General features: G+C 42.5%; 1 protein-coding gene across 1 annotated transcript in view; it reads left to right on the top strand.

Annotated features, from left to right (window-relative positions):
* The window catches only part of LOC126483882 (hillarin), a 553379-nt gene that overhangs the window by 459109 nt on the left and 82028 nt on the right, over positions 1-12242 (top strand). Inside the window, exon 3 of the mRNA XM_050107138.1 lies at positions 6783-6979. Coding sequence (XP_049963095.1) covers positions 6783-6979 — 197 coding nt within the window. The remainder of the gene's footprint in view (positions 1-6782; positions 6980-12242) is intronic.

Genomic DNA, 12242 nt, shown 5'->3' with positions numbered 1-12242 from the left:
GCGCTACGCGACTCACCTCTGTTCATGAAATGACGGGGATCACACGTTGAAGAGTTCTTTCATTATAAGGATTTGTTTGTGTATACCTCTAGCCCGAACACGCTGCATTGCGACTGAGTAGACGAAAAAATGGTTCAAAAGGCTCTGAGCACTATGGGACTTAACATCTGAGGTCATCAGTCCCCTACACTTGGAACTATTTAAACCTAACTAACCTAAAGACATCACACACATTCATGCCCGAGGCAGGATTCGATCCTTCGACCGTAGCAGCAGCGTGGTTCCAGACTGAGGCGCCTAGAACCGCTCGGTCACAACGGTCGTCCCTGAGTAGACGAACGCATTATAATAGATTCCCCGAGGACCCTGAGAATCCAACTACAGATATGCGCATGCGAACAGACACATTACAACAAGTGTTCCACGTGGCCATCTTTCATGTGAAGGCAATATTCATCACGTCTCCTCACCAATCCCCATAATGTTCAAAAATCCCAGGTGTGTTCCGCATGTATTGACAAACATCCACAGAGCATTCCTGGAGTTCTGCGACACTATCAACAGGATTGGAATACACCAAAGGTTTAGATATCCCCACAAAAAAAGGAAAAAAAGTCATTGGGTTCAACACGGTGGACCTGGGAGGTTATGGTATTGGCGAGTATCCACCAATACACTTGTTGTCCACGATTCGTGTACGTATTCCCGAACAGAATTATCACTGTGTGCCGGTGCACTATCATGCATGCACCACATACGCATCTTCTCTATAAGGATCTTCATCCAAAGCGACGCAGCAGCATAATCGGAACTTTAGAAATTAACAGTGTTGTTGAATTGGCAAGACTTGTAAGTAGGCTGTTTAGGTTTTTTTATTGGTAACGCCACGTAGCACTCTGTATGAAAATCACTGTCTGTGCTGTGTGTAGTCTGTGGCTGGTTTGCATTGTTGTTTGCTATTGTAGTGTTGGGCAGCTGGATGTTAACAGCGCATAGCGTTGCGCAGTTGGAGGTGAGCCGCCAGCAGTGGTGGATGTGGGGAGAGAAATGGCGGAGTTTTGAGAGCGGATGATCTGGACGTGTGTCCATCAGAGACAGTAAATTTGTAGGACTGGATGTCATGAACTGCTATATATATTATGACTTTTGAACACAATTAAGGTAAATACATTGTTTTTTCTCTATCAAAATCTTTCATTTGCTAACTATGCCTCTGAGTAGTTAGTGCCTTCAGTAGTTTGAATCTTTTATTTAGCTGGCAGTAGTGGCGCTCGCTGTATTGCAGTAGTTCGAGTAACGAAGATTTTTGTGAGGTAAGTGATTTGTGAAAGGTATAGGTTCTTGTTAGTCAGGGCCATTCTTTTGTAGGGATTACTGAAAGTCAGATTGCGTTGCGCTAAAAATATTGTGTGTCAGTTTAGTGTTGATCAGAATAGGTAAAGAGCGAAATGTCTGAGTACGTTCAGTTTTGCTCAGCTGTTTGAAAATTAAATAGCGTAAGAGTTTTATCAGCATAGTAATTCATAAATTTTTCTAAGGGGACGTTTCAGACTGCATTTGTGCATGGGTCATACCAGGGAAAATATTTGTTTCCGGACGTACGTTTCATAGGATTATTTGTTGTTTCGTTGGCCTCTGTTCACCCCTCTCATTTGTACCTACACTGCTGTCCAAAATTAAAGCAACAAATGGAAATTTTGCAACGTTGTGTTTATTTTGCGACAAGACAGTATAAACAGGTGATAGTAAAGTAGAAACAATGTAAAGAATACGGAAACAACTGCAATATGCATAACGGTAGACAAAAATGTTTTTCGTTTTTTCCAACTTAACGGATTTGCACACACATTCCGACAACTATGCTCAGTTTTGGATGTGACCACTTCTGGCAGCAATACGGGTCTGACAACGAGGGAAAATGCTGTGAATGATATCATCAATGCAATAACATCCATTCTTCCTGGAGAGCTGCTCGCAAGTCTTGGAGAGTGGTTGATGGATGCTGAAGTGATGCGACCCATCTTCCTAGTGCACCTCAGACATGCTCTATGGGATTCAGATCGGGAGACCGAGCAGACCACGTCATGTGTGCAATATCTTCCGTTTTCAAGAAAACATCAACCTCTTTTGCTCTCTTGCGGTCGACCATTATCGTCCACCAATATGAAATTTGGGCGCGCACCACCTCGCAGCAACCGCACATGAGGTCCCAAGATCTCGTCGCGATACCTGACACCAGTTAAACCTTGCCGATTCACCCATACAGTTTCATGAAGAGGTGTTCATATGGTCGACATGATTCTTGCCGACAATATTAGGGCTCCTCCTCACTATAATATTTGAGTACCGGAATTGTGTTCTACGTTCCCTGCAGATGCGAATGCGTCGACAATCACTCTTCAGACCAAATCGGGATTAATCTGTGAAAAGAACATTGGCCTACTGTTCGACGGCCCAGGTGTCATGTTGACAACTCCACACTAGACGTTCCCTTCTGTGAACACACATCAGAGGTACACATACAGCAGGTCTCCGTGATTAAAGGCCAGTCTGCCGAAGCCTTCTGGGCGGCGTTTGCCTCGATACAACACGTCCTGAGGATGCTACGAGGACAGACGCCAGTTGCCGTGCAGTGCTAAGGTGGTACCATCGTGCCCTTACATCGACATAACGGGTCTCTCTTTCTGACATCATACGTAGTTGGCCCTGCCCTGGTCTTTGGGGTAGTGTTTCGGTCTCTACAAACTGTCGCCACATCCGAGAAACACCAGAACGACTCGCACTAAGCCATCGGGCCTCATCACTTTTGCTTCCATTCTTCTTCTGGCCCTCCACCGCAGAGAGTCTGGTAGGCGTCTTCTTTGTGCCATACTGCACCGTCGGTGACTGTACACATCGATTGTGGATGTGGACTACCCGGCAAATACTACCCCGTTTGATAGGTGCCCTGACGTCATCGATGATTTGGTTGTTCGTTGACCGGAATGCCATTTTCCGTGCAGAAGACGGTTGTACGGACGTTGTTGACAGTTTGTATGAATTAGACACAATCGGTTCGTTGCTTTAACTTTGGACACCAGTGTATGACAGTCAAACACTCGGTACATATGAAACTGTCGTTTTAGGTGTTTCAAATTTGTTGTTTGTTCTGCACGTGTACGAAGTTACGAACACCTCTGACTGATGGCAGAGCCATGGAAAACGATCGAAAGGGCATTTACGCAAGACATTCATTACAAGCAACGTGCTGTAATTGAATTTTTGGGTACGAAAATAGAAAAGTGGTGAACATCCACAAACGTTTGTATGCCATTTCCTGAATGATGATGAAAAGATGATGAGGGTAATACACACCCAGACCACGAGCGGAGAAAATCCCCGACTTGGCCGGGAATCGAACCGGGACCACGTGATCCAGGAGCACGTGATCCAACTATGCCACGAGCTGCGGACTCGCATGCGAATGCCCCACAAATCTGGATATTGCACGACTGGGCCAGGCAGCCAAATGGAGACCCACATGGTGTCACTGTCAAGCTTTACTCCGTGCTGATAGCTCATTGGCACACGAGTTCGCTTGTTCTTCTCAGTGATCACTCAATATCTGACGTTTTTCAAACCATTTGTATGCTCCTCCACACCTGGAAAAACAACACAAATGCACTCTGCCGGCCGTTCTACTTGTTCCAGACAACTGCAAACCTAATCACTAACATACCCGCCAGTGGCATCATACATGTATGAAGTTACACCGAGATCCAACAATTTCTTCTAGGTGCTTCACATTTCTATTGTGAGATAGTGTACGCACTACTCGTACAGGGCGCTTTCATTTCATGGAAAAACCTTCTCTTACTTCAGCTAACTTTATTTCATTTCCACTTTAATATCTTATTTATAATGTTCCAGGACATCCATTCATTACTCATTCTCGTTCGTGACAAAATACACTTCTTTTTCCTTTTCTTGCTCCTTTCTCCCTGATAAGCGCAGGGTCGGCATGCTTAGGAAGAGATGGTTAATTCCAAATGTGGTGGGATGCTCTTCCTGCGGTCACCCTGTTGATGCCCAGGACAGAATACGTGTATTCCGACTGCCTGCATGTAGTGTTATTCATGCGAAAGAGTGCAAACGTTTTCTGTTTTCGAATCGTGCAACAGAGATGGGACTTGGTTACCAACCTGGTATTCACGTAGTGAGATGTGGAAAACCGCCTAAAAACCACATCCTGGCTGCCCAGCACACCGAACCTCGTCGTTAGTCCGCTGAGAGGATTTAGCCTGGGACCGGCGCACTTCCCCGCCCCAGAAGCAGCGCTTTTAACACGCACGGCTATCCAGGCGAGTCGCGACTACATACACCGCAGGAAAGTAAGAAAGTAACGTTACATTTGATTATAAAACTTGTTATACCATGTTACGACTATGTATTCCCTGTGAACTATCCGCTATAAATAGTACTAAGAATGTAATTAACTTTTTATTTTGCATCAGATACCTTTAAAAGTTTGTCACGGATTCTAATGGAAATTGCAGCGGTACGTCACAATGCTGGCACTTAACTTATCATTGCTGAGCTGACATTGGTCTCTGCGCTGCGCTGAAATAAAGAAATGTCTGATACTTTGCGCGTGTAGGATCTTCTCCGAGCGCTCTGCCAAATGATGAATGTTGTTTTTCATTCATAATATCAAAATGAAAAATTCTCCTATCATAGCACAAAAAAGGCGAAATGTGCTACGCAGAGTTTGGGATACAAAAGTAGGGAACTAACTTTTCGACTTACCTGTCAACTTCAAAGACATTATATCTTGACATATTCGTGCTTTTTGATTTGTTACATTAGTATCGGTGTAAGTAGTAGGATTAACTCGTAAAAAAAAAAAAAACGCGAATATCTTAAGATTTTGTGATTTAAATGTCTCTGGAGCTGCCAGATTCTGCACAGGACATGTTCGCAGAAAAGTGTTTTTTGCACGTAAAATCCGAATGAAGCTAGGTTTTTGAAAGCGAGTTTTCAATTATATCGTTAGAATGCATTTTTTATTTATTCGATTCGCTATAAACCGTTTCCGCGCATTCACTTCAGCAACCTACATTTACCTCGACTTCAAAACTTTGTGTCTCGAAAACGGATTAAGATTATAGGATTAAAAAATTTTGTTTTGACTTCATCCATTTATTTACCTTTGTGCAAAGTTCTTATATGTTTAAATTATGGAAATGTCGCGCTCCAAGAACCGGCTACGAAACGTGTTTTTTGGCTGTAAAATCCAAACGAAACTAGAGTTTTTCAGACAGTTAAAACTTATCTTAGACCAAAGTCCGATACAGCTGTGGACAAAATTTGAATCACGAGTCTCGCTTTGGTCTGGATTTGTTTAAGGGTGACTGTCTTTGCACGTGGAATCATAACGACGGTGACAATTTTTGCAGGTAAAATGCGAACTGTGCACATACAAATGCTCCCATTAGCTGAGCACTGATTTAACCCCAATTAATATCTTTTGCGAAAGGAATTAATCGATTCGCACATTCTGTCAGAGCGGCAGTTTCGGTTCGTCGTTCAAAACTTGCATAATATACTGTGACATAGCTACAGTAAGACAGATGATCGAATGGCTATACAAATGGTCTCTGGTCGGGGTTAAACAAAAAACTTTCCACCCCACATTCCTAGCGCAAATAGGAACCGAGCACCAAGACCCCTCAAATCGCGATTCCGCGCTCGATCTCCTCAGACATATATGTTACAGCGTTTCCGCGATTTCTATTTAATTGTACAATGTTTGTTCGTTACTGACTGGACTCAGACAGACATAACAAAAACTGCGAAGACCTAAACAAAGATGAACTGTGATGGGCAGTGCCGCCACAGTATTTATATACTTATAAGAATGAAGATATTTCGTAACACTGTTTAAATTCTTAGTTCATAAGACCCTCAGTTAAAAGTTATCATGTTAAAAAAACTTTGAGTAAAACATTATGTTTGCGAAAGGATGAAAGGTATTTTACATAACAAAAATACTGAAAAAATAATATTTTATACAAACTTTAGGAAATACGGTTTTTAAGCAAATTCAAACAGCAATAAGTTTCGTACTAATTACAAAATTATTTAGACTGTTAACATTTTCGCAAGATCTCGTGTAGCAATTTTACATTTTAGTTTGACTGTTTTCTTATTGCATTGTGGAACATACTATAAAACATTAATTTTAAGCGACATTAGCTGTGCTGTAAGATGGAAATAATCAGTCCGCAGCTCGTGGTCTCGCGGTCGCGTTCCCGCTTCCCGAGCACGGGGTCCCGGGTTCCATTCCCGGTGGGGTCAGGGCTTTTCGCTTGCCTCGAGATGACTGGGTGTTTGTGTTGTCCTCATCATTTCATCGTTATTCATGAAAGTGGCGAGTTTGGACTGAGTAAAGGTAGGAAATTTGTACGGACGCTGATAACCGCGCAGTTGAGCGCCCCACAAACCAAACATCATCATCGAAATGATCATATTTTTTATTTCAGTGACACATTTCTACACGCTTACAATACTAAATAACTTATGACAAAAATGTTGACTGTGGTTGTAAAACGTACCCATTTTCGCAGTCTGGTATCGAGTACTTCACTAGTGAAGTGTATCGAATGGCAAAGTAAAGGACTCTCTGTCTGATACCTCTTCAGTGTCGTACATCAGTCCACGTTTTGCAGCTATAACTGTTGAATGACGGTAGCTGCAAAGAGGACAGTGAAGCAATAAGTAGATGGCTGGCTTTCCTTTCGCAGGACGAGTGGGAGAAGGAGCTGGAGCGGCTGACGAGCAGGTTCGAGCGCGAGCTGCAGACGAAGAAGAAACGGCCCGATGAGCAGAAGGTGCTGACGCTGCGCCACCAGCAGGAGCGCGAGGACCTCGAGAAGAACATGACGCTGCGCCGCGACAAGAAGAAGGAGTCCCTCACCAGGAAGCTGCTCGAGCACGAGAGGTACGACTGCCCACCACACCCAAGCGCCACATATGTGGCCACATGAAGTGGCTACTGCAAGTTTCTGCCCCGACGACGATTAATTTCTTTTGAGGAATGGGGTAGGGTAGGGTAGGGTAGGGTAGGGTAGGGTAGGGTAGAGGAGGGGATGGCATGGTAGGGGAGGGGACGGAGGTGGGTGGTCTTTGTCCCCTTCAGTCGTTCCTTGTGCTCACCGTTTTTTGTCACCTCTGCTTCGTTGCCATTGTCTGTTGTAGATTTCTCTTCGCTTTGTCATGGTCCACTCCCACAAGAGGTTTGAGTCCTCTGTCGGGCATGGATGTGTGTGTTTATTTATTTATTTATTTATTTATTGTTCCGTGGGACCACATTAAGGAGAAGTCTCCATGGTCATGGAACGAGTCAATACATGAAATTATAACACGATTGTAGAAACAGAAAAAATGAAATATAAGAAACATATTCAGTTGTAGATTGTAGAAACAGATAAAATGAAATATAAGAAACATATTCAGCTGACACGTCGTTAGTTTAAATAAAGAAAATCAAGAATGTAATACTGGAATTTGTTTAATTTTTTAGCTCTTCCAGGAGCTCCTCGACAGAATAGAAGGAGTGAGCCATGAGGAAACTCTTCAGTTTAGACTTAAAAGCGTTTGGGCTACTGCTAGAGTTTTTTGAGTTCTTGTGGTAGCTTATTGAAAATGGATGCAGCAGAATACTGCACTCCTTTCTGCACAAGAGTCAAGGAAGTGCATTCCACATGCAGATTTGATTTCTGCCTAGTATTAACTGAGTGAAAGCTGCTAACTCTTGGGAATAAGCTAATATTGCTAACAACAAACGACATTAAAGAAAATATATACTGTGAGGGCAATGTCAAAATTCCCAGACTATTGAATAGGGGTCGACAAGAGGTTTTCGAACTTACACCACACATAGCTCGAACAGCCCGTTTTTGAGCCAAAAATACCCTTTTTGAATCAGAAGAATTACCCCAAAAAATAATACCATATAACATAAGCGTATGAAAATATGCGAAGTAGACTACTTTTCGTGTTGAAATGTCACTTATTTCAGATACTGTTCTAATGGTAAATAAAGCGGCATTTAGTTTCTGAACAAGATCCTGTACATGGGCTTTCCACAACAGCTTACTATCTATCCGTACGCCTAGGAACTTGAACTGTTCCGTCTCGCTTATAACATGCCCATTCTGTCTGATTAAAATATCAGTTCTTGTTGAATTGTGAGTTAGAAACTGTAAAAACTGAGTCTTACTGTGATTTAGCATCAAATTATTTTCCACAAGCCACGAACTTATTTCATGAACTACATTATTTGATAATGTTTCAATATTACACGCAAGATCCTTCACTACCAAGCTGGTGTCATCAGCAAACAGAAATATTTTTGAATCACCTGTAATACTAGAAGGCATATCATTTATATAAATAAGAAACAGCAGTGGCTCCAGCACCGATCCTTGGGGAACGCCCCATTTCACAGTGCCACATTGGGACTGAACATCATTACCGCTGTTCTTATCATAAGTTAGTTTGTGTGCAAGTCTAGGGACTGATGACCTTAGGAATTCACACACATTTGGACACTTTTGTCGTGTTGATAGTCTTCAGTCCGTAGGCTGGTTTGCTGCAGCCCTTCGTGCTAGTCTATCCTCTGCAAGCCTCTTCATCTCTGCATATCCACTGTAACTTATACATCCACTTCAACTGTCCTCTTCCCTTATTTCTTTCCATTACCAAATTGAAGACATCAGCTTGACGAAACTATTAGGACTTCAGTACTGTTTTCTAATGTGGTAAGAGACAACTAGGCCTTCGCATGTTCTGCTACTTCATCACAACTGGAGAAACCTACGTGCTATTTGTGGAAATGCAGAGATGGGAATAGCGCATTCCTTCTACACTGTGCAATCACATTAACGTGACCACCTGTCAAAAGCCTGAGTAACCATCTTTTGCAGCGTAGGCCGCTGCGAGATGTGCAGTGAGGCTCTGGAAGGTACCGAACGGGATGTGGAGCCATGCCGAATCTGCTGCCGTGGCCAGCTGCACTAGATTTGTAGTTTAAGGATCCATGGTGCGAAGAACCCGATCGAGGTGATGCGGCAGATTCTCGGTTGGGTTTAAATCTGAAGACTCTGGTGTCTAGGGCAGTGAGGTAAACCCATCCTGGTGCTCTTGGAACCATGCTCGTACACTGAAAGCTGCGTCACACATTTTGCTTGTAGAGTCTTGTACCACAAGGAAGCATGGGAGAGGATGTTGTTATGGGTGGCCGGCATCCTCCTTCCACAATATAAATGCACACGTGGATTGGTACGGTTCTTTATTTATATGAAGTGGAACATTTACTTAACTTGAATAGAGTCCATGTTTTGTGGCGCAAGCTCATCAGAAATAGTCCTCTTGCAGACTGATGTTATGTCAATATCAGTAATCTTACTACTGCAAACTTTAGTTTCTCGCTGCTAGTAAAATACAATTCTGGGTGAGGTAAACTAGTCCCACTATAGTCATTAATCTGGTCGCTATGTACTGTTGTAGCCTGTGATGAACTAAACCCGCTCCAATGCCAACTGGATAATTGAGTGAGGCCCTCTGCTCAGTGGCAGCGGGCTAAATACATGCTGTGGAGAGCTCGTAGGCAGCGTGTTTCTTGTGGGTGTGTCTCTGGCCTCTCTCGTGATGGGCGCGCTTGATCCAGCGTGTACTAACCGATCTTCGCCGACCAGTGTGCTGGTGATAACTTATGCCAGCACAACATTGTCCTGCTGATAGATGTACCAAGGAAAACCAAACTGTGTGTAGTGGTGTACATGACCTCCAACGATAGATGCATAGTTGTGTTGAACCATTATGCCTTTCAGAATGACTGAGATCTCCCAAGGAATGCCATGAAAAAATTCCCGAGACCATAACTCTCCCTCCTCCGACCTTGATGCTTCCAATGATCCAAAGGACATCTATCTCACAAAACGTGATTCATCTCAGTGGACGTCCACATGCGGTACTGACATGAAAATTCCAGTCTTTGTCACTGATCAACAGCAGTCAGCCTTATGCAGCAACGTTCACTGGATGGTCGTTGATGAGACACTGCTGGTAGCCCTTTGGTTCATATGGGTGATCAATCCCTCAACAGTTGCAGGTCTATCCGCCTGTACACACCTCTATAGCAGTTCACCCCTCTCATCTATGGCCCATCGTGCACCACAGTTGCCACAACACCGATTTTAGGCAGTGCCATTTTTCCTTACTTGGTTACTTCAAGCTCTGTTTTTTGTGGATTTTTCCTATTGTCTTCATTTATTGGTGCATGGCCATTAACAAGCGTGTATATCTTGTTTTTGCATTTAACTGAGAAGAAAAATACCCTCTCTGAGGTGAATTTACATTTTGTAACATTTCCTATTATACTTTTATGAACATGGCAAGACATACCCAATAATAGCATCTGATTCATAATTTTGACTGGTAATTTGCCTTCGAAGATTCCGTAGTTAAAGGTATCAACAACATTTTCATCGAGGAACTTTGTTTCTTGAGCCGCTAAAATTTCAGTTTTGTTTTTCTCTAAAAGTATTTCTAGTTCTTTTTGTTTACCAGTCTTGATAGAATTTACGTTTAAAATGCCTAGAAAGAATTTCTTTTTGAATTTTATTTCAGAAGGATTCCAAGGTTGCTCCGATTCAACCTTCTGATTGCAGTTGTTGGGACTCCCTATAACCCTTGGTCCCGCAGACATTGCTTGATGCAATAGTGGATTTCTGTCTCGAGTTACCACCTGGAGTAGTGCATTCATTTTCGGACTTTCCGTACTTCAGTTGCAATTGTATTACTTGTATTACATTCAAAGTAAGGAATTCAGTTCCAAGATAAGATCGGATTGTTAGTCCGAAATTTGATTGCTTGTTCGTAGTTCACTCCACTAGGCTCTTCGTCTCTCTCCACCGTTGGGGATTAAACCAAACTTCCTCTTCCGCCTTCGAGACTGTTGGCCGGGTTTCAACTGTAACCCTAGGCAGGGGTCCTCACGGGGTAGTACGAGCCGGATGGACCCCGGTTTCTCAACGAGGTTGCTACTCCTCCCCCTCCTCCTTCCCCGGGCTTGGGGCCGGTAACAGCGGAGTCTTTACGCATCTTTATAATTCAATTATTTATTTTATAATTAGGGCAACAAATGCTAGCCACAATCGGATGTACAGACTTTTTTTTCTTTATGCACCTTCATTTGCGATCGTAATTGGAGGATTCGCAGGATCATTACTTTACGTTTAAACTTTCGTTCTTCCATGAAGAGAAACATTCTGATATCTATTTTTTTCTTACGTCTATCTGAGGTTTCCTGTTGGATCTTTCTTGATATCTATCAGTCCGGTAAAAAACTTCTCGGTTTTCTCGGCGTAATTTCTATTGTGTATTACGACCGCCGTGGCGCCCTTAATTGCCTTAGTTGTGATTCTAGTTTATCTTAATAACTTTTCAGCTGCTTTCTGTTCTCGCGAGTTGTGTGCAGTCCTCTTGCGATTGAGTTTCTTACTTTAACTGCTGTGTTGGTTTGTTCGTATTTACTCATTTCGCGACATCTCACACTAGTTTCCCTTCGCGCCAGTAATTTTTTGTTGTATTAGTCACTTGTGGAATTCAGGCTACACTGGAGCTGTGTATTTAAAAGATTTTGCTCTTCTCTTGTCAATTCTATCGTAGTTAAATTTACGACCCTATCATGGAATTAATGCAGCTTTTTGTATGTCACTTCCTTTTCAACATTCTAGTTTACATCTAAATTAAAAAGTTTCTTCTGGTGTCTGTTTCTAATTACTTCCTGTTCCCTGTTTATTTCGGTTTTCGATCTCTCTTCTAGATACGTAAACTGTAGTGTCGGTAAAAAGTTGCCTAGCACAACATGAAGATTAGAAGTGTCCCTGTTGAACTTATCTTTCAGTTTTTAGGCACGAGGGATAATAAAAAATATGTTTCCGATTTTTCAAAGGACTTCGTCTATCTTTGCAAATCAAAAAGCAACTTGTAATTTTCTGGAATCCCTTATCATTTTCGAAACCTCATTTTTTTTAAATTTGGAAATTTATATGTGTAACAACGTATGTTTTACGTTGAAACATTTGTTCCTTTGTGAAGAGGTGGTCATAATACATGACAGAAATTACATCGAGTAAACCGAAATTTTTACCGGAACAATACAGGTCAAGAAAGATCCGACCATGAAATCTTAGACA

Source organism: Schistocerca serialis, chromosome 6 (genome assembly GCF_023864345.2).
Source record: "Schistocerca serialis cubense isolate TAMUIC-IGC-003099 chromosome 6, iqSchSeri2.2, whole genome shotgun sequence".
Classification (NCBI taxonomy): Eukaryota; Metazoa; Arthropoda; class Insecta; order Orthoptera; family Acrididae; genus Schistocerca; species Schistocerca serialis.
The sequence above is the reverse complement of the archived record's forward strand: the minus strand, read 5'-3'. Positions and strand labels throughout refer to the sequence as shown.